The sequence below is a fragment of the Thermobia domestica genome, chromosome 3, assembly GCF_964235325.1.
Source record: "Thermobia domestica chromosome 3, izTheDome1.hap1.1, whole genome shotgun sequence".
In the NCBI taxonomy this organism is placed as follows: domain Eukaryota; kingdom Metazoa; phylum Arthropoda; class Insecta; order Zygentoma; family Lepismatidae; genus Thermobia; species Thermobia domestica.
Window position 1 is genome coordinate 341,400,471 of NC_137456.1, and position 24,332 is coordinate 341,424,802.

The 24,332-nt window shown below is 37.4% G+C and overlaps 1 protein-coding gene across 2 annotated transcripts in view; it reads left to right on the forward strand.

Moving 5' to 3' along the window:
* The window catches only part of CycG (cyclin G), a 28,267-nt gene extending 6,977 nt beyond the window's left edge, over positions 1–21,290 (forward strand). For both annotated transcript variants that reach the window (XM_081752843.1, XM_081752842.1), the window contains exons 2-6: positions 4,725–4,901; positions 10,784–10,921; positions 11,703–12,230; positions 13,752–13,960; positions 19,395–21,290. In XM_081752843.1, coding sequence (XP_081608969.1) covers positions 4,791–4,901; positions 10,784–10,921; positions 11,703–12,230; positions 13,752–13,960; positions 19,395–19,551 — 1,143 coding nt within the window. In that variant the 5' untranslated portion in view covers positions 4,725–4,790 and the 3' untranslated portion in view covers positions 19,552–21,290. The remainder of the gene's footprint in view (positions 1–4,724; positions 4,902–10,783; positions 10,922–11,702; positions 12,231–13,751; positions 13,961–19,394) is intronic.
* The last annotated feature ends 3,042 nt before the right edge of the window (positions 21,291–24,332 follow it).

The following is a 24,332-nucleotide window of genomic DNA, read 5'->3' on the forward strand; positions in this document are numbered from 1 at the left end:
CCTTTCCGGGCAAGGAATTGAGACCTGTTTTGGAACTGCTCGACAAACCCTTTTAGAAAATATACAGGTTTTCCTCAGATTCAAGGTTAACTTTGGAAGCATATCTGGTTAGTGCCTATGGTGGAGATAGATTTCATGTATGTCAGTTCTCAACCTGTTCTTCTGTTGTTCGTTACGATTTCTGATCAATTTCTTTCATAATTGAGGTTTGTTGGGAACGTATAAAGACGTAATTACTTTTTAACGTGAATTTGTTTGACGAGTATTCTATAGGCATTTTAGTTTGACAGGTATTAGTTAAATTACGCACTATAAGTATAAGCTGAGTACAAAGATCATAGAATGCTTTCCTTATCGAGATATCAGAATATTTAATAAGTAATGCTGATGTCATAAGATGTGGAGTGATGCAAGTACTTGACGCAAGGCGAAACTTTCTTAAAATGGCAAAGATAACTGGAAGAGTGACACATATAGGAGTGATTTAGATAAATGATGCTGATAACTTGCTATCCATCAACAAAAGGTGAATTAAGTGTAGTAATAGTATGATCAGATATTTTATCGATCAGGTTCCTGATATGAGGTATAAAAGCGAATGTAAATACGTTCAGTTATTCATTCGAAATTTTGTTTTGATAACACATCGGTTCTGTTCATTGTAATATGTGTCAATACAAAGTAAGTTGATTTTTCTGCTTTCCTAGGCATTTCACTGCCGTCTTGTAACGCATGAATATTTTTCTGTGTTCTAAATATTTTGTACGAAAGCTGCTGATTCTTTGGCTATGTAACAATTCACATTTTTTGTATAGTCGTTTCCCTCCTGCTTTTACGAAACACCAGTCAAATGTAATGTATCACTATATCTTAGTGTAATATTTTATATGATGGGTAAGGGGAAAAAACAAGGAATGTCCATATGGGTGCTTTATTAGGTGCTTTGTCCTATCTGTTGGTGATTCTTAGTACTATTTGACAGTATATGACATGCATGCCTAAATGTCGAAATGTCCATGTAAAACGGGGCAAAAGATTTGACTATCCTATTCTTTATTACGCGGTTTAAAATATAAAAACGCCGTTTTCTCGAAAATCCAGTTTTGTGACATTCCTCCTTTTTTCCCCTTACCCTTCATATACAGACGTAGCACACATACGATCCAAGCTGTGTGAGCTGTTTGTGATCGAACTCGCGTCGAAAGCATTTACGGTACTGCAACTGCGTAGATAACTGAAGTTTCGGCTTTCTATTTGCGTTTGTAGTTCAAATATTGTTGTTGCATTAACGTACAAGAAATGTTCTGTAGAAAGAGAGAGAGAGAGAAAAGACGCTGTTTTGGTGTTCTCTAACACAGATCAGGAAACTCACTGGAAACCTGTTTTGCACTATGTCAGTTCGGTTATTAAGCGCAGTAAATAAGAATACTTTACAATACACAGTTAACATTGACTAAGTATTAGATAATCGCTCTCTGTGTGCTAATTATAAGGAAATAATTGTTGAAATGAGCTGGGAGAAGACGTGAGTTCACGGGGAACGTGATTTAAGGTGGGTTAGTTTTGTGTACTTTAATTCGCTATTCTTAATTACGGGCAGTGAGAAGGGCCAGGCGAGTAGCAAATGATTCGAAAACTTTTTTTTTTTTTTTTTTTTTAATTTTCATTTATTTTTTAATCATAAGAATATCGGTTGAAAATGTCAATACCTTTATTATAATTAAATTTATTAATTGCAAAATGGTTAGATATTCCTCAAAACTTGACAAAGTGTGTTGAAAATTATTAATTTTGATTGGCAGTAACGTCAGTATTTAACTACTGGAACTTTTCGATGTAGCTATCATATTCTTTAGCGTTGTTCTGCGAAACATATCAGATTCTCGGAATCATGTCTCGAGGTGTCAGTCATGATTTTGAAGGATTTTACCTTCGACGTACTTGTATCTTTTAGTTCATCTAAACCGTTCCGGTTAAATTCTTAATCGTGGCTGATGCTGAGAGATGTGATTAAGAGAAACAGTTGATACTTTGATGAACGCCACTGTAGATGCTGAAAGCTATCATCGAAAACGTTCTGTAAATTATCTTGGTGAGTCATAGTTAATATTTTAAACATGATTAATTTGTTTCCTTAACTCTGAAATACGTACCCAATTTCTTCACCTTTTAATAGATACCTAAAGTGCTGGGGGATCCAACTATTTCTTACTTTTATGCCTAAATTTAGCAGAAATGTATGTATTCCAATAGTCACATGATAGTAAAGTACACCTACTGATACTAGTCACTAGCAGTTATGTCCAAGCGTTCTGCACTAGTTACCTTTTTATGAAATAGCCAGTTATTAAATAATTTCTAATAATAAAAGACCCTCAGCAGTACATTTATTCAGTGCGTGGAATACGCTAAGGCAAATATATGCCTTGAAGAAACAACAAAAAATTTAATTCAACCAAAGCACGTCAACACACTAATAGGTTGTGACAATAGCTAAGAATACAAAAAAGCACTTCGCGCCAGAATACGCAGTGCGCCATCTGTGGATTAAGAAAAAATCGGTGGGATGCATCAATACTTAAACTTCTTTCATAGGCTAAAATACAGGATGTATCGAAAGTCTGTTTTTGATGTCTTTACTGTTAGTAAAAATATGAAAAAAAAATGAAAAGAGAATAAACTTGTTAGAAATAGTTGATTTTTAGTATGAAACTGAGAGATTTGCCATTCGCACCGGCCGTTTGAACAAAGCACTGGTAAGGCGCCCCCTGTTAAATTAAAATCGTGTCGTCAGATCCACAGTCTGTTTCCGTGGATTATCACCATTCTAACAATGTGGCATTGTTGGGAAGCGGATCCAAGGTGTTCGAAAGTTCCCTTACATAACAATGTCTACCATCATTGTCTCATTTTTGCATGTCTTTACGTTCCGTTTAGTGTGTTATGAACTGGAAGCATTGCTTTGCCTTTTCATTTTACACAGGGCACCTTACGAGTATGGAACTCAAATGGCTGATGCAATTGTGGAACCCAAATAGCTGGTGCGTTTGGAAAGACTTTATCATTTTAGATTGAAGATCGCCTATTTCCATCAACTTCTCTGCGTTTTTTTCCGTATCTTTACACATAACGGAATTAGCTTACAACCCCGTGCTTTTGACACACCCGGTATGATACAGTGCTGTTTCGGTTGTTCATGTTCCTTTTAGCAAAGTTCTGTTGGTACTGCCAATTTAAGATTTATTTACAATATTACGGCAAGGCAGATTATCCGTAGATGCCTTGTAGCTAATGTGCACATGCTCTCTGAGGTTCGATTTCAGATGGGGTACCTCGGATACAAATCTGATTTCCACTTTAAAACAGTAAATCCCGTGCCATATAGCCTCGCTGCTGAAAAAGAACGTTTGACGCCAATGGATCCAAGCAAATGATCCTTTCGAATTCAATTAAACGAGCGTTAAAGAGCAAATATGTACACTCATGTCCAAAATTATTGTTGCATGTCTATAAGTATGTTGTTGTACGAATATAGTTTGATAACAAATTCCACTGGTATTTCTTATAATGTTAGTATCTGTATAATCGGCAAAGACATGTATGTGGCAAATTTCATCTCAAAGGAGCAGTAAATAAGAACAATAAAACGAAAATAAAACTTTCTTGTCCATTTAGCAACATTTTGTTTTACTCACTCTAATTCTTTTCCTATGGAATTTACCACAAATATACATTTTTGAATTATACACATAGTATCAGTACTAAAAGTACCCTACAAATCATTATCAAATTCTGTTCTTACAAGAAGACATTTATAGATATGCGACAATCATTTTGGACATGAGTGTACATACATAGGTAGCATGTGTAGTGTATTAAACATAGGCAGTCAGATCTGTTCATTGGTTGCATATGTTGAAGTATATTGATTTTATTTAGTAATGGTGGCAAACTTGAAGGTACACTGTACATCTTTCTGCAAGAGAAACAAGAAACCTATGTCAAATATTGATAGTAGCTGTGTATCGTTACGGGCACAAATAGCCACGCGGTTCATCTCCGCATTAAATCGTTATCATTAATTCAGTGATTCCTAGTAGGTGTCCATGGAATCTGAGTGACTTAACCTGGTGAACAAGGCCATAGCATGAGTGACCGAAACCGTTCAGGTAAACTGGTGCAGACGCAGTCAACGGAATTAATCATTTATCTTCTTAATTTGTTCGTAAATCTAATAATCGCCATGTGAATAAAGTAAATAATAGCTTGATATTTCGTTCGATACCACTATGCGTAGCCATAACAGGGCACGCAATTACAGGTCTGAATCCAGAAGCCAGATACGATAGTTCGGTAGCAATTTTTTTGTCGCTATACGAAGACAAAATTAAAGACCAAATTGTCTATCGCTAGACTAAAATATTTGATCGCTACTTGGCGAACGGAAGTTTTTATTTATTTTTCGCAAGATTATACAAAATTGTACTTCTATAGGAAGGAACCGAGACTTGCAAAGTCCTCATTATCATTCAAGTGTCTCAGGGGATTGGCCACATCATTCTGGAGAAATACCTTAAAGGATTGCACTTTCGACCTATTTGTGTTGGAATGGTTCAATACTAGATTGGAAATAGCGTTATTTATATCGTTATGTATGATCTGTTCCAAATGGATATGTGGTGTATATTATACTAATCAGTCCATGTGGTTTTATGTATTTGCAGGTACTAGGCCTCCTTTTGGGCCATTCTTGAGGTGTGACTGGGGTCCAGTGGAGTGACATCACAGGAATGGACCAAGGCCAGCCGGATGCTATCCATCCTCTGATTGAGAGGCTGAATGAGGCTCTGGCGCTGGAGGGCAAGTTCCAGCCTCACCTCAGCCTCCCAAGTGTTGCGCAGGTGGGTTCTAGCATTGAACTAAGTAATCACCTAAATTAGGTTTGTTACTTGTAATTGGGTAAATGTTCAATAGATCAAAAACTAAAACGTAGCAAAGCTTTAGCTTATTTCATATTAGTAAAATTTGTGTAAAATGAAGTCTGTTACATTGTACAGTGAAACCTCTCTAAAGCGGACAGCCGTGGGGAATCAATAATTGTCCGCTATAGAGAGGTTTTGATATTTTCTTACGTAAATTAGTAAAGAAGGTAATATGCAATTAGTAACAATATTTTTGGATGAATCGTGTATTCACGAATATTACCAAAATTTTACTTGTGTCGTCCTCTGCTGTGCAATACTCTATGTTCGAGGCACAAGATGAAAATAAGATGTTATAGGTCTCTGCACTTTACACTTACGTTTTCAGTATGTCGCTTTAATTTGTGGGTTAATTGCAGTGCAGTAGTTTCTTTTTTGTGACAATATGCGTACCCGCGGGCAAAAACTACCGAACTTGTCTCCTGCTTGGTTAGAGATTCCAGCAAGACAGTAGAATAACGTGTTATTCCAAACGGCGGGCAACTGTCAATCACTTTAGTGTCTAAAACAGCTTGAGTGGGAGTGGAATGGAAGCAAAGGACATGAGAGTGTTGTTAAACAGAGACTCTTCGTCTGGATTGCTGAGTAGACAGTTGAGGAAACAAAATGTCACAATGCTTTCTTGGTGACACGTGTATGAATTACTAAAAATATTTTTTACAATACTTTTCAACTTATTTATAGAGAGAGTGTCCGTAATACGGAGGTGAATAACACCTATAAAGGACAGAAAAGACTGTCCGTGTCCGTACTAGAGAGTGTCCGCTTTAGAGAGGTTTGCCAATATGTTTTATCCTATTACAGTGTTTGGGGATTACAAAATATGTCCGTTATGGGAGGTGTCCGCTTTATAGAGGTGTCCGTTAGTAGAGGTTTCACTGTATAATGAATGGCCTTTTTCGAAAAGATAAGTGGTTTTTAAAATAGGTCTGTTCACTCATTGAGATGACTTGTAATTCACATAGGTGAAATGAATTCTTTAAAAACACAATAAGTTCTTCCGTTTGACTGAATAAACGTGCATTATTGTAGGTTCGATTTCACATTGGAGCAGTTTTCTTTTACGTTGACTCGATCTTGAGGTAATTTAGATACTTCTTGAGTCAAAATTAGCAAACTCCGGTCTAAAAAGCGCTTTTTTAATGCCCCAAACATTGGAAATTGCTGTCATAGACTTGCTGTGTAAACACGAAGGTACATATTTCGTTGAAGTTATGTATTGATTAGAGGTACATATCCACATGCAGGGCCGGATTTAGGGGCGGGTGGGTGCAAAGATGCACGTGCACCCCGGTTTGGTTGTAAATATGCACTACCTAAATTGAGAAACTAGCCGTGGAAATAGCATCACTTTTCGAAAATTTCTGCTCTCATGTTTCCATTTAGCCTTAAAATAAGGCGAAGTTTTGCAATATCAATAGTTTGACAATTTTCTGAAGGTTGAAGGAAAAGGATTCACCGAGAGGAGACACCTAGCATTTCCAAGATCATTCACACCACGGCTGCCTAAATGCATTTTAAAAAATCAAATTTAATTGAAATGTACTGGTAGTTATTGGTGCATCCCCCATCAGAAAATCCTGGATCCGGACCTGCCCACATGTATTTGAGAAATAGGTTTGACACCATCCTCAGTAGATCGAACAGTTCAGTGGCAATTCAAATCACTTTTCAGAATTTCCTCTTGTTCTTGCACTAGAGCAATCGCTATAGAAATTAATCCAATGTTCTCGGGATTCCTGCCAGAGTGAGTGTTGCTGTGCTGAGCTTTCGTTACCATACAGCGGCAACATCTTCAGAGCTATGTGTTGGAGTGTGCTGGTCGTACAACTTATATTGTGGTCTTTGGGAATTGCTGTGTTTCTATTGGTTGGTTTTGTTGGCCAATGGCGTGCTCTGATTTTGCTGGTGGTAACTGCTCTCTGATTGGCTGATGGTTCTTTTCGTAGTGAGAAGCTGGATCCAGATGTCAGGTAGATGATAACCTTCGTCTCTCTTGATGGATGGCTTGTATGAACGGATGAATAGAGATTCATGTATTTTCCTGTCCCAAAACTGTTTGCTTTTCTTTAGTACTTCAATTTGGTCGCACATGGCTGTATGATTGTATTGTATAGAGTGTTCGGCTATTGCAGATTTTTCAGGTTGTTTAAGTCTGGTGTGTCGCTGGTGTTCTTTCATTCTGTCTTCAATGTTCCTTCCCGTTTCACCTATGTAAGTGGCGTTACATTCACAGGTGATCCTATAGATGCCTGGTGTCTTTAATCCCAATGGGTCTTTTGCAGTTGGTAGTAAACTTCTGATCTTCGGTGGAGGGCAGTGTACAGTCTTGATGTTGAATTTCTTCAATAGTCTTGCTAGTTGGTTGTAACTTTTTCCCATATATGGAATAACTGCAATATTTTCCTTGTGTGCCGTGTTGTCCTCTTTAGTGGTGCAATTTCTGCTACTGTATTTTCTCATGGCTGTCTTGATCTGTTTCGACGAATATCCGTTGAATTTGAATACCCTTTCCAGATGAGACCGTTCTGTGCTTATATTATCTGGATCTGCTATTTGGTATGCTCTGTGTATTAGAGTATTTAACGCTCCCATCTTCTGTGCAGGATGAAGAAAACTGGTCGCATCGAGGTAGAGATCAGCGTGCGTGGGTTTCCTGTAGATTGAATGGCCTAGACTTCCATCTGGTTTCTTGTATACGAGTACGTTCAGGAACGGGAGTCTTCCTTCTGTTTCTTTTTCCATAGTGAACTGGATGTTGCGGTGTATACTGCACAGCATCAAGACAAACGCCGATGACATACTCGTGAGCTTTGATGTGGTTTCTCTCTTTACGAGGGTACCACTAGAAGATTCTATTAAACTCCTGGAATCGCACTTCAGCAAGGATATAGTACATCTCTTCAGACACACCCTAACGTCTACCTACTTCAGTTACCAAGACAATTTCTTTAAACAAAGCGATGGTGTGGCAATGGGCTCTCCTCTCCAGTAATAGCGAACTTCTATATGGAGTATTTTGAACACAAAGCGCTAGAAACAGCAACATACAAACCTAAAGTATTCTACAGATATGTAGATGACATATTCGTCATATGGCCCCATGGCAGACAGAAACTCGACGAATTCCTGAAGCATCTGAATTCTATACACCGCAACATCCAGTTCACTATGGAAACAGAAACAGAAGGAAGACTCCCGTTCCTGGACGTACTCGTATACAAGAAACCAGATGGAAGTCTAGGCCATTCAATCTACAGGAAACCTACGCACGCTGATCTCTACCTCGATGCGACCAGCATACCAAATAGCAGATCCAGATAATATAAGCACAGAACGGTCTCATCTGGAAACGGTATTCAAATTCAACGGATATTCGTCGAAACAGATCAAGACAGCCATGAGAAAATACAGTAGCAGAAATTGCACCACTAAAGAGGACAACACGGCACACAAGGAAAATATTGCAGTTATTCCATATATGGGAAAAAGTTACAACCAACTAGCAAGACTATTGAAGAAATTCAACATCAAGACTGTACACTGCCCTCCACCGAAGATCAGAAGTTTACTACCAACTGCAAAAGACCCATTGGGATTAAAGACACCATGCATCTATAGGATCACCTGTGAATGTAACGCCACTTACATAGGTGAAACGGGAAGGAACATTGAAGACAGAATGAAAGAACACCAGCGACACACCAGACTTAAACAACCTGAAAAATCTGCAATAGCCGAACACTGCATACAATACAATCATACAGCCATGTGCGACCAAATTGAAGTACTAAAGAAAAGCAAACAGTTTTGGGACAGGAAAATACATGAATTTCTATTCATCCGTTCATACAAGCCATCCATCAAGAGAGACGAAGGTTATCATCTACCTGACATCTGGATCCAGCTTCTCACTACGAAAAGAACCATCAGCCAATCAGAGAGCAGTTTCCACCAGCAAAATCAGAGCACGCCATTGGCCAACAAAACCAACCAATAGAAACACAGCAATTCCCAAAGACCACAATATAAGTTGTACGACCAGCACACTCCAACACATAGCTCTGAAGATGTTGCCGCTGTATGGTAACGAAAGCTCAGCACAGCAACACTCACTCTGGCAGGAATCCCGAGACCATTGGATTAATAGTAGACGCCAGCAAAGCTTCAAGATCATATTGACTATAGAAATTGTTAATCGCTGTGAGAAGCTTACACAACAGAATTTTATGAATACTTGTATAATTTTGTGCTAGTGCGTAGAGCTTGTGCTCACTTGTAACAGAAATTTTGGAAAGATGCTGTTATAATCTTAAATATACGTTAAACATTATGCATTAAACTTCAATGAGTATACACATCTTTAACTTGCTGTAGTATTATTCAAAACATGCATGTTTACATTACCTAGTGAAAATTTTAGCCAACTTACTACGAAGTAGCACTATAGCTGTCTTTATTTTATTTATTTTACACTATCTTCTTACTGAAATAAAGCAGTAGAAAATTCTGAGACTGTGGATTGCCAATGAGGTACCCGACCTGCTGAGGAAGGTGTCAGGATACCGATATTGTAGGGTTAATACTACACTACTATTTGAGGCCATGAACAAGAGTACGGTTAGTGATTTGGCAGTAAGTTGATTAGGAGCTTCTGACCTTAAAAACGTTTCATAGCAGAAATAAGGGAATAAAGGTAGAAGAGGTTTAAAATGTAATTATAGAAAAATTGAGCTATTAAGTTGTAAAGGCAAGGTTCTAGAACACAGGTCCCCTTTCCCATTTAGCTGTAATAAAGACAGAAAACAACGTGCCCTGCGGGGCTCTAATCCGCCTTCACTCGCTAACGTTCGTTCGGCAATACTATGTGATTTAAATATTAAACTTTGGTACAGAAAGGGACTAACCTAACTACTAACCTGTATAGGGGGACCTGTGTTCTAGAACATTCCCAGTTGTAAACTGTGCATGAGAAGAATGAATGTGCTATTCCATTACATAATTTTGCATGCACTTCGTCTGACCTACATTTGAGTTAATTTTGGCGAGGGGGGGGGGGGCACTGTGGTTTGTCACAACCTTTTGTGTATGCAATTAAATTAGTTACCAGGGAAGAAGTTTTTCCTACTATGGTGGCTCTGGTACAGTGCTTGCCGTTGGTCTGTGGGGTCCCTGGTTCGATCTCAGGTCGAGTGAGTTTGTGGTGGGCAACATAGTGTCCGTGGGTTTTTCTCGGGGTACTCCCGTAACTCCTACATTGTCGTTTCACCATCTCTTCCATCGTTATTCACTAGCCTTAATTATCGTCTCCCTTAGCCTAAAAGGGCATAATCTCGGGATGTTAAACTGAAAGATTTCATTTCGAGTTAATTTTTATTAATGAATTAATCAGGTGTAGTTTAATTTCCTCAAATAACTGAAAAGGAGATGTTGAGGAAATTAAGACGAGAAAAGAATAATTTAGAATATTTTATTTTGTTCTTCAGTATCAGTCTGTTAGTGGGGGTGCGGTGGCTCAGTGGTGGAGCGTTCACCTCCGGTGCTTGGGGTCCCTGGTTCGATCCCAGCTCACGCCGTGTGGACTTTGTGGTGGACAAAAACAGTGCTCGTGGGTTTTCTCGGGGTTCTCCCGTTTCCTCCCACTTTCTTTATTTCACTCATCTTCACCGTCTCCTTTAGCCTAACCGTAGGACGTAAAACTTTTCATTCATTTTTTCAATCTGTTAGTTATATGTATTGTATATTGTCATTATAATAGTAATTTATTGCTAATTTAGTGTTATTTCTTCTATCCTTTGCAGGAGCCAGGTGAAATCACTGCGGGAATGCGTGATGGATCGGCTCATGTGCTTCGGTGCCTCAAGGTCTGGTATGACCTTCCATCAGATGTACTCTTTGTAGCTATCAATTTGATGGATCGTTTCCTTACCAAGATGAAGGTTTGTGCACATTTTTATTTATTTATTTTTATCAGTAATTATCCTCAATCAGGTTTTAACTTTTCACCTTAGTGTAAAACTGTTGTATATGTAGTTAATATAGATTCAGTATGATTTTCTTTCTTTTTTAAGTAACCAAACATAAGGAAAATCTAGTCTCGCTATACACATATTCAGACTACCCAAGTGCGTGAGAGATTTGTTCTGTGTGTAGTGCAGAAATAAACTGCAAAGCCGAAATAAATTAGTACGTAAAAAACTAGTTTGTCAAGCTGAAATGAACTAGACGAAATACTAATACGATGGAAAACAATGTAGAGTTCTTGATTCGATCACAGCTCGCCTCAAGTGAACTTTGTGGTCGACAAACATCATGTAGGTGGGTTTTCTCGGATTCTCCCACTTCCTTCCCTTCACCATTCTTTCATTTCTCATCATTACTGTCTCAGCCTAGCCGACGTAACCGTGGGACTTAAAATTTAATTTCATTTCAGTTTTCACAAAACAATACAGGGACATCTGTCCTTAATGGAGTTCACGTACAATGTTTTAATTCTGTTAACCTCATTGTATTTCAAAGCAATAAACCTAATTGAAAATCTGTGACCTTTATAGAACAAATTCAGTTATTTAGTCAATATTTTTGTTTCCCCCAACTTAAAAAATATATATAATATTCATGGACCTTGTATTTCTATTCATTGGTTATGGGCTTCACTATACTACATTCGAATACTACGGTTACTTTATTATTATGTATTTATTTGTTGTCTTGTTACAGGCACGTCCGAAACACTTGGCGTGTATCGCTGTGAGCTGCTTCCATCTAGCTGCCCGCCAGGTGGCCCAACAGCAGCCCTTTGAAGATGCCTCATCATCCCCTCAGTCTTTCACCATTCCGGAACCAAAGGACCTCGTGGCCATCTCTCAGTGCAAGTGCACATTGGGTGATCTCGCTCGAATGGAAGCCATCATAGCCGACAAGCTGAGCTGTGAGCCAGGCCTTCTGCCCGTCACGCCCCACACCTTCCTCCAATTGTTCTATGCCTTGTTTTCAGTGGCGGCAGAGCGTCTGGGCATTGGACCTTTCTATAATAAAATTGTTGCTCCTACGCTGTGGCAGCGTCTCGAGATCTTGGTGTGCGACGCTGCTTGTAGCAACTTCCGAGCGTGTGAGGTTGCTCTGGTGCTCCTTTGCTCCCAGCTGGATACTTGTGTTGCTGATATCAGCACCAATCAAGACCCCAGTACTGGTGCTGATATCATGCGACTCATCAGCTTCGCCATAGAACTTCAGAAGATATGCAAGGTAAGCTTACTAACTTTTTTTTTTTAATTCCCTCAGGAACACAATAATGTCACATTATACTCTAAAATTTACGTATACATAGATAAATGATTGATGTAAGTTGCGTACTTGCTGATAATAAATGCAACTTTTACTTTCAACCTACTGTTGGTGGGAATCACATAATGGTGACTTCTATGCAAAATATACAATCTACTTCAATACTGGCATTATTTGCGTCTACAGACTTCTGTAAATGTTCAGGATGAGAGGGAGTTCTGTGGTTAGACAATGAGCACGTGCTGAATGCAGTCTTTGAAAGTGATTTAATAGCATGTGTTCCGCGCGATAAAAGTTTCCGTTAGCCCTACCACGCAAAGAACTAGCAAAGAGTAAAGTTAGGACTCGTCCTGGGAAATGTTAATGAAACTAGACACAGATGACCTCGTTCCATGTGGTGTGGATGCCGAAAAGGATACTAAATTCAAATTCAGTCATCCAAGCATGTTATACAAATCTTTGTTGCCTTTTAATTGCATTATAGTGTAGACTTTGCATCTCCTAAGAGTTCCACACATCCAGTTTTAAATGTTCAAAGGATCCTCATGGGACATACCAAAATTCACAACCATTTGGAATTCACTTTTTTACTCACGGTATCTTTCGTCCCTGATATCTGTATCACGATCGATCAAAATGCGATATGATGGAGATGACGTTGATAGAAAAGCTGGTTCTAAACGCAAACAATTCTTAGCGTCAGTTAGACAGATAAGAACGCAACCAATTGCGTTTTATCTCTAAATATTATTGTATCGGTGGTAGTACTTTGACAAGTGTGAGAATCAGTCCCTTTAATTATTTTTTCTCGCATTAGCTCATCATCTTTGAAATGTTCGAAACATTTTTTAAAGGAAAAGTTCGCTTTACGGGGGAAAATAAACAGCATAAAACATGTCAGAAGAACTTAAAACTTACGGGAAAAGACGTCCTGGACAATATCCTGCTGCGGATATTTCACGGATATAACAATAAAGAGAACCACTCCATTCCATTGAAGTAAAAGGGTCATTTTGTTCCCCGTAATTCGTAAGTCTACTTTCGTAATAAAACACCATGGCTGCAGGGTTTCTTTTTCCTAGTGTGGCTATCAGTGTGATAAATAGTAAACAACTAAATTTCTTTCTCGGGTGATGCACTATAATTCCATGTGAGATCAAAGGAAACTTACTCTTTTCACAAATCTATAATATTTAATTTTACAATTTGAAACGATCTGAACATGTTTGCTAGCGCGGAAGAATTTCGTATGCAATCCGGTATCTACTTTTAGAATATTTTTAACGGTGGTGGTCGCAGGTTTTCAAAGATATAATTGTGTTAATGAAGATACGTAACTTCTAATGTCTTACTTTTACCTATGTTCTTTGATATTTGTCTTTCTGTTGCAGTCTTTCTTTTCTTTAAAATCTTGAAGGCATGGAACTTTTAAAGCTTTGTTTGGTTAATAGTTTATCTTAACAAAAGATGTTTTGTTTTCAGATTGGTGATAGCAGTTTCATCTGCTGCAACGAAGTGGTGCTGTCCATTCTGGCTCGGTACAACGCCCAGTGCCAGATGCCTCATCGTCAGCGATTAGTGTGGCGTCTCTCTCAACGCACTCTTCGTTATCTCCGCCCAACGGATAAGCTGACTTCGACGCTTCCTACGATTGATGAACACGGCCAGCTACAGATTCCATCTCGTGGAAGGTAGGATACTTACATATAATACATAAACACACAGAGGCTGATAGGATTTCATATAGACGACTTTCAAATGTTCTTTCCTATGACAATTCACTGGTCCAACACCACTGACGATTATCTACAGCGCACTTTTCACTAGAGAAGACTTGGTTTAGTTGTATGTGGAATTGTTTCTTCCACTCCTGTTGGAACGCTTACCAGAGAACAGGAATTGTGTGCACCGTACAAAAATAATCGATATTCCATCCAGTGACAGTGGACGTCGGGATTCTTCATTGGAATGTCTGTGAGCTCGAATCTCGGACGTTTTGTAGAATGCAAGCGATGGCGTGGTTGAGTGACTGGGCGCCTTGTCTTAATGCAGTCCCACCAGATTAATCTCCGCTCCATTCGGTGTGGGGAATTTTGTTGTAAATATCAGTCGAAGAGTGTTTTGATGGTACGCAGCATTTATCTTCAGTGTTAGCAGCTCAGTGTAACTTTAATTTTCTTCTGTAACAAAATCTAGCAAGAATCTTAAAACCGCGTAGATAGCTGTAGATTGCTTCATCTTTCTACATCTTCATTTTCGTACTTAATGGGTCGAATCTTTTCTCAGTGGGTCAGATATATCCATGTTTTATTTATGGTGATTGCAACCTTCTGATTTCCTGGCAAATGGCGTTCGTGCAACTTTCTGCAGTTTGTTTTCCGTTGCATGATATGGCTGGCTTTCAGCGTAAGAACATTCGCCTTATGAGCCACCTTAGACAATTCTTTGTACCTGATATGGTGGATGGTTGGTTGGATCTTACGGAACCGGGTAGCTATTGCATGCTATGTCGTTGGATTCTCTGATACCGCCAGTGTTTTAATTCCATGCAGCACTGGTTGCCATCTTCACTGGGGTTTGAGAGATTTAATCTGTGACACAGTCCAAGAGCGATGGCACTACATATCGTCGCAGTATGACATTCACATTGTAATGCCCAACAGTAAGTCCGTGTTCAAGGTACTGTTTAAGATATGCTGGTACAATTGAAGTATGCATGGGATAGCGGTGCAGTGTCTCTTTCCCAGAATGTATTCTTTTCGGCGCCATTCGATTTGCTAGCAGGCACATCACACATCGGATGCTGTTGCCTGTCATACGACTTCTACGATTCTGTTGCGCGCCTGCTCCATATTATGCCATTTGAATTTCGTCTGTATGAAACTAATTAACCTCTATATAAGTAACTTCTAATTTCTAAGTATATATGGTAATGTTTTCTTACATTATTTGTAGCTCTTTTACACTTAAATAAGAATTTCTTAAATTAGATACTAGGTATTTTATTTCTAGTATTATCAGAATTTCTTAAGTAGGGAAGAACTACAATACATAAAAAAGTTAGCTTCTTCTCTGTAGAATTCCCACCCCACCCAAACAAATTTTCATGATTTCCGAGAGAGATGAAAGAATTGAGGTAAAATTTTCCTCCTCACGTACAAATATTCTGTGATTTAAGGTAGTATTGTGTCAATTTATTGATGTATAGACTTCGCGGCCAATTGCATAGGAAAAGGAAATAAGTGCATATTTGGATAATATACAGTGAAGCCTCGCAATAACGGATACGCTGATTTTACCGTAGCGCTTTTACCACGGTGTTTTCATGTTTCTTATATTTTCTGTCTTACAGGGTGTCTATCGGTCACGAAAGTCATGGAAAAGTCACGAAAATTAGATTTTAGGTCACGATTTTTTTTTTAAATCTGGAGAAATGGAGTAGACTGGAAATTTTTGTTCTATAAAACATCAAAATTCACCACCAAAAATGTCTATGGTCGGCTTTAGACGCTACGAAATCCCAAACAAAGCACGCTTTTATTACTTGCATGAAAATTTGGCCCAATTCGCACCCAAATTCGCTGCTGAGAATGTTAATAAATTTTATGGTTTGGGAAAGAAAAGGTCACGAAATTTCATTTTGGAATTTTAGTAGACACCCTACTATATTTTAGACGGGTGCGAGAAACTTGGCAGTATAACACATCCATTCCTAATCTTGTACTCACACTCAATAACGGACACCAGTAAGACATTATTATTTTGTCCGTAAGTGATAAGTCTGTTAGCAGAGGTTAGATCAGTTTAGATTTGTTCACAGCTTATGTGTAATTGTATGCAGTGTACAGTAAATAGATTGGTTTAAATCAGGGTGTCTACTAAAATTCCAAAATAAAATTTCGTAAGTTTTTCCTTACCAAACCATAGAATTTTGTAAGAGCGAATTTGCGTGCGAATTAGGCGAATTTTCATGCATGCGATAGAAGCGTGATTTGGTAGTCTAAAACCGACCATAGTCTTTTTTTTTTTTTTTTTTTTTTTTTTCTGGTGAATTTTGACGTTTTATAGAACAAAATTTTGCAGTTTGTACTTTCATTTATACAAATAAAAAGAAATTGTGACGAGAAGCTAAATTTCGTGACTTTCGTGATCGATAAACACCCTGGTTTAAATGTAAATATAGGCTAATATTGAAATACTGTATTCAGTGGTTGAAATGAGACTGAAATTCCCTACATGTAAACAAACAAGAGTATCGTGGGAGGGATTGTATATGGCTGTGCACTGCAAAATATAATGCTTATATGATTTTTTCTTTGGTACAAGTCGTACCTCTATAAAAGTAGCTTAATTCGATTATTAACTGTATTATAAATACGAGGAGTGATCAGAAAGTAAGGTTACAAACCCTGCAGTGAAACGTGTATATATTATTTCATACAACCAATACAGCAAACAGATAGTACATTCATGAGGTTATTTTTTGACATAGTCTCCGTATCGGTAGAGGCACTTGTCGCAGTCTCCATGTAGAGGCACTTGTTGGATCGTGAAATGAAATTAAAGATCTCTCCTGCTAACAATCCTGTCCTTGCGTGTTCAAACACGTTGTGATAGTGTTCCACCTAATGCTCTTTCAAGTGCGGGTACAGGTGAAAGTCATCGAGTGCCGTAGTGTGATCCCCCTGTTGCTCTGATATTTCTTCACGCGAGCTGTGTTCAGGTCTGTTGATGGCATGCTGGGTAGGCTACTTCGCTCCTCGTCGGTGACGTTTTCTCTACCAGCCTCAAACGTTCGACACCATTCTGCGACATTCTGACGAGACATTACAGTGTCTCCTTAAACCTGTGCCAGCTGCCGGTGAATTTCAGCCGCGGTTACATGTTTCGTCCACAGAAACTAATAACTGAGCGGACTTCTTCGAGAGACCGGTTTTCCAAACGACTTACCCTTTTTGTTCACCTACAACTTGCACCGTAGGTGGCGGGTGGCTCAAACTGCACAGTTGCAAACTCTATGTATTAAAATTATTACATTCTCTTCATTTCTCTATAACAGATAAAACTACAGAAATATGGGCCTTGTAACGTTAGTTTCTGATCCTCCCTCGTAAAAGTAACTCAATATAAACAATACAACATTATTAAATATTGAAATTATATACGAATCTAACTGATCATGACAGTTCATGAATTTTCTTGGGGGAAAAGCCTGCAATAGTTATCTTTCGTGAAATCCTGAGGACGTCAGTTTCTGATCAATTATATATATATATATATATATATATATATATATATATATATATATATATATATATATATATATATATATATATATATATATATAACCGCTGGATCAGCTAAAGAGATCAATTGTCATTTATTTTTGAATTGCAGAATTACCACTAAACTGGAAATCAAACTAGATTTCGTTTTTGATTACTAAATATTTCGCAATATGTGTTGTATAATTTGACAAATATTCAGCGAATCTTAAGTGTGTTAAAAGCTGCATGAATAATGACGTAAATGCTAATATTTATTTTAAGAAAATAAAGGTATCAGTAAATATTTCTACATACTCTTGTGAAGATAGATGAAATAATTAGATTAGATTATTTCTTGATTAGTATGACTATTTCTTAAAAGTAATGTTTTGGCAATAATGATTAGTCATGTAATGTTAGATAAGTTGGAAGTGGTATTTGTAGCGTGAAAGTGGTATTGATGATTGCAGAATTTATGCACGTGACAAACTTTTGATAACCGGTTTCAGTGATACGCAAATGAAGGTTATTGATAAAGTATCTGTACATTTTAACAACCAGAAAAAATTTACATTTCAGCGTAAACTGATAAAACTACAAGATTTCCAAGCAACTATTTGTTTAGTGCATTCACCTGCGGTGCGCTAGATTGTAGGTATGACTCTCGTAGAACCTAGAATGGGCAGTCCACAGAGATATTTCTTCTAACGATTACGGGAATAAATAAAACATTTCTTCAACAAATAGACGATCCGCAGAGACAGTGAAGACAGTATTTAATCAGAACTGATTGAATCCTCTTCTAAATTTCCAGGTAGAATAATTCAAGAAGAACTAGATCGCGATTATAGATGTTTGCAAGGAATATAGAAAGCCCTATCAGCTATTTTCACTCCTTATTCCAAGCAATATAGAACGGAAGTACCTTCAAAACTAACTTCAAACCTATAGCTGTTCTTGCCCTCGTATGTACTTTTCTGAACTTATCCAAAGACTGGTTCTCTCCGAATTTAATACAGCATTGCAGTTCGTGAATAGTGAGGCTTTTGTATTATTTGCCCTTTACAAATTAAATTTAGCTCGAATTCTCGACATATGTTCAATCAAATACAAAATGGACATTTTGAAAATAATTTTTCAAGCCCAGACCGATGTGTCCTGCAGTTTACTTTCCTGGAGGCGAGATAACGTGGTGGGGAACGACGTATACTGTGAGAATCTTTTGCACCGGATTCAAGCCCCAGCCGCGACTCGGAATTCACCTAATTAGTAAAAGTAAAGTCCTGGGTTTCATAACCTTCATGTTGTATAAGGACGTAAGACAAAAATACGCGAAACAGTACTTTTTTAAAAATGTATCACTGATTCCTGTCTCTATTCTGAAAGTTTTAAGTATTGGAATCCAGCCCGCGCAAACGCAAGAGTTAAACGTATTTCAGTTATAAAGATGTGCGCGCGAAGGGGGGGGGGGGGGGGGCACAGTGGCTCAGTGGTAGAGAGCTTACCTTTGGTGCGTGGGGTCTCTGGTTCGATCACCGACCCAAGTAAATTTGTGGTGGACATCATGATGTCAGTTTTTTTTGGGGGGGGACTTCCGTTTCCCCACACATTCTCATTCACCAATTCTTCCATCATTCACTTGTCTTAAGGACATAATCGTAGGACTTGTTAAGCTCATAGAATTATTTTTTTTTTAATTATAAGGTTAATTTTTGATAAGTTAATAGCTGTCAAGATTTTTGACAAATATTTAATTCAGTCTGAAATAAATGAACTGATAATTTTAAGTGACTTTCCAAACTATATGTTTCAATCAGAGGTGCAAATAATATATTTAACCAATCGTATTTTGTTTCAGATCTTGCAGCTTGAGTTCTGAAGAATCAACAGATCAGGAAAAAGAAGAGTCCAGCGGAAGCGACGTCGAAGACTGGAATACCTTTTCTAACGGTTGGCCTATGTGTGCGTTGCCAGAACAGTGTAATAATACCGACTCACGTGCCAATTGTATGTAAAAAGCGTTTGTCAAAAGAAGAGGAACTTTTTACGTAGGATATTTTTAACATTTTACTTGTTCAGTCTACACTCCAATTTGAAAGAAAAATTTACAAATAGATAAAAAAAAAAATATTAAATTCAAAAATATTTACTAAAAAAATATAAAAGTTACAAGGAAAAGTACAAAAAAAAAAAGTGTGTATGTTCACTCTCTTAATTGGTGTTAACATAAAATGGTTTTGTATTTTTCTCATATGACAAGTCCTAATTAGTTTTCTTTGTACACACACGAATAGTTATATTTCCTCTCGTCTTTCATTGTATAGCCAGTGTTTTCACTAGTCATTTGTTGCCACAGAAACCTAGTAATGTGGTACATCAAATACTATATATATTTAAAAAGAATATTGTAGATAATTACATAAAAGGGGCATTTGGTTTTTTTTTATTATTTTGAGAGCAAAAGACATGGCGTCCTGCGAAATGTTGATTGATGGAAACGTCTGTTGTAAAAGAATTCCTTGGAGTATACTCAGGGTAATGAAGCAGTGTTTTAATCATAATGCTGCACTAATGGACCAGTGAAATGTATAGACTTGTTCAGAAAAACCTGGCCACCTATCTACCTGTATACTGGTATACAGAACCGCTGGGTTCCAATCTCTAAGCTTTTATGCGAAAGATTTGGTTTTCTGCCGTTTTCCCAAGCTGAAGTCTGACGAATTTCTCTCCTGAAAGAATGTACTGCAACTGAAAAAGCTTGGGAACCGCGGCTCCCTTGTAAATATTAAAGGAAAGTACAGTTTAGTGGTTTGTTTACCGAAGTGAATTTGTGATTTAATTTCCAAAATAATTATGGGACTGACCATTTCAGTCATATCAGTGATATCTTTACAACCTTGGTCAGAAAACAGCATTACTATGAATGTGAACTGTGAGTAGTTAAGGAGAGCAGGCGGCCAGTTTCTTTGGAACAAGACTGTACCATGTGGTAAAGTACAAATTTGATTTTCTTAAGCATTAAGAAGAAAAAGCGGTAGTATTTATCTCATCAGAAGCAAAGATCTCAAAGCTGGTTGTTATTTTTCGAAGAGAAACTAACAGCCAAATGCTCATTGTTTATTTTTAGTGTGTTTTTGTTTCGTATAAAGTAGATCGTTGAATGCTGTGTATATCTGCGCTTGTGTATACAGAGTTTAGGTGTATTATTATTTTGACATCACACCATTAGCATATCCAGGAGAAGCGCCCCCCCGTTACATAGTCTTTAACAATGATAAACAAGAATTATGTACATACATATAAATAATTATAAATTGTTGTATTTGTGTTGTAAAGAATGAAATATATAAATATATATATATTATAAAGTGGCGTTTAAGCGCACAAAACTATAAATTGCATTGTGTGTTTGTGAGATTGTCTCAGATTTAAAAGAAAATGTTGATTGTTTAAAACGTAATAAAAGTTAAATGTATTACCATTGCTGATATTCAGCTATGCTATGTTATTAAAAATACATGGAGCTTTTTTTGTAGGACGTAAATCATTATATAAAGGAAACTATGTGAAGTAAGACTGTCTAAAGCACCAGGTGGCAGCACTTACGAACTTGAATGTAGATTTGTACTAAGTTTACAACTGATGCATAAAAGGTGTACTTTTACAATGTTTTACATTTATTTGTAAAGAGAAAAAAAGAAAGTTTACATAATTTATTTATAGAACAATATACATAAATGTGAAATTTTAAAAATTGATTTTTTCTTATATAAAATTATCCCTATACCACTCACTATTAATTATTATGAAAATGGAATTAATAAAGGAGAGAGATGTTACCATACTACCTTTACTATGAGAAAGGCAACAGTGCTGAAATATTTTATAGAATTTCCATGCAAAGGTATTGTAAAAGCAAATTCTACAACGGTTGTTACATAAATTCATAAATTATAAGCCTAACCGAGAAATGTGAGAACTAGACATGTAGTATTTCTAGGACGTATTTATTGAATCTTCCTATGATGTCTCCAAATTTGCATGATCCCATTCCACGTATTAATACATACTTTTATTCTGTTACGAGTCCAGAAAGACAAGAGTGAGCAAAGTGTGGCTAAATGGAGAAATTGAAGGCGAGAGCTTTTATTTAATATCTCCAAAAGAAAGGTTTAAAGCCTCAAGAGATTCACGCCGACGTGGTTATTATTTTACGTGATAGTCCCCTTCATGTGCCACAGTGAAGAAATGGGCAGCCGAATTTAAGAGAACCGCCATTGAAGATGACAATCAGGAAAGCCCGTGAAAGCATTAACTCAGGAGAAGATTGACAAAGTGCATGAAATCATCATGAATGATCGGTGAATGACCATCAGACACATTGGTGATACTGTGGACTTATCTACTGCAAGCGTTGACCGGATTATCACTCAGCATCTGGGAATGAGCAAGGTTTCCACGAGATGGGTGCCAAAACTTCTGACAGCTCATCAAAAGCTTACCATACGCAACATTTCAAGGGACAATCTTCATCTCTTCCGGACAAATCCAAATATCTTTCCACCCGATTCGTAACAGTAGATCAGACCTGGATTCACCATTACCAAGAGTTCAAGCAATGGAAACATTTCTCATCCCCACCCGAAGAAGGCAAAGTCAATATCCTCAGCTGGAAAAGTGATGGATATTTTTTTTTTTTTAATTCGGATTGCGGCTATAGATTGGTCCCCCATCCACTTTATTCGCCTGATACGGCACCATCTTACTTTCATTTCTAGAAAGCTTGAAAAATAGTTGGTAAAGGTACTCATTTTGACACTGATGATGGCGTCATGCATGCCATAGATGAAATTTTACACACCTTCGACAAATCATTTTTTTACCAGTGGGATAACCACTTGAACATCGATGGGCAAAATGTGTTGACTTGTCAGGGGACTGTTGAAAAGTAATACCTTCCATAAACTGCTTCGTTCATAGGTAAGCTTTAGACTTTTGTAACAACCCTCGTACTAACTGGAATTAAAAAGAGTTAATTTATTCTGCAATGCTTAAAATTATTTCATTCTTTTATTTAAAGCTATATTTGCAAAAACTGAAATCGGAACAGTTTTTCAGATCAAACCTAGAAGTACGAAGGATCAGTGCATTTCAGTGTGGACCAGAGGGGATCCTCACATCATACTTGAATTGAATGAACGTGTACACTCATGTCCAAAATTATTGTCTCATGTCTATAAATATGTTGTTGTAGGAATATAACTTGATAACGAATTCGCCCGGTAGTTCTTATAATGTTAGTATGTGTATAATCGGCAATGACATGTATGTGGCAAAGTTCATGTCAAAAGAGCAGTAAATAAGAACAATAAAACTTTCTTGTCCATTTAGCAACATTTTGTTTTACTCATTCTAATTTTCGTATTTATAATTCTTTTCCTATGAAATTTACCACAACTATACATTTCCCGATTATACACATAGTATTAAAAGCACCTTGCAAAATCATTATCAAATTATATTCTTACAAGAAGACAGTTATATATATGCGACAATCATTTTGGACCTGAGTATACATACGTATATGAGTGTGCTGATTTGTCTGCAATTCGTGTTTAATACGAGTTAGTCGTCACAATACATAGTACATAACATTTTCCTATATTTGTAGGTGCATAAACGTACCCTCATCGCTGGCCTGGTGGCTAGTGCGTGCCTTGGTTCACATGATCCCGGGTTCAATTCCCGGTGGGAGAGTACAGAAAAAAATAATTTCACTTTCATTAAACATCTGTCTCCTTTAATCTAAAGGGCAAAACTTCGGCCATGAGAAAGTCTGTCTGTGGTTTCATTGCACTAATTTTGAATTGCAATACTGTTTTCCTTCACATGTAACACGTTGCCATGTTAATTTCAATGTGATAAGTGCTTGTATCGATGGAGCTGCTCACGCCAAGGCAACTCCGTAATGTTAAATCTAAATTCTCACTGTTGAGCTCTGGGGGCATGGACAAGAACACTCCTAACGCAAATAACAGGAAATTACTGAGACGTTATGTAGTCAAGTACTTAGGCCGGATTGAGGGAGGGGCTTAGGGGGCCTATAGCCGCGTGCCTCCAGATGGACAAGGGCCTCCACTCTGATCAAAATCTCAACTGGCTATCTAAAAGGAATCATGAAGATACAATCATAATCATAAAATAAAATATGACATATTCCCTTAACTTATCCTACTGTACTTTCACAGAAATGTAATAGATGAAGTCAACAGGGGCCACATATTTTTTTCTAGCCCCTGGCCTTCAAATGGGTTAATCCTGTCCTGCAAGTACTCAAAAAGCACTGTTCAAGGTATAAACTATCTCCATTCACTTTTAAGGTGTGAACATAGTATTCATAAGAATTTTTCTTTTTATGATATACTTTCACTTCTTACTAACATCTTTTACTTTTCACACTTCATAAGTAAATGGATGTACTTCAAACTTTCAAGTGTTAAAATATTTCTAGTGCTTTTTAGAGTACTTGGAGTGTTTCCTTATTACAAGACCAAAATCTATATGATGCCTGTATTTTCCTTAAGTTTGCGGTAGGAGTGTTCGCGTCCATGTCTCCAGCACATGCCAAAATATCAAAAAATTGTCTGGGGTTTTAGCCGCAGTGTTCCAAGTGAAAAAAAAAAAAAAAAAAAAAAAAAAAAGCAGAGGCGGTATGTGATGTTATGATTTTGATTCAACATACCGGCTATTTAAATATTGTATTGATCACTGAAAAACCAGAGACGGTATGTCCTCA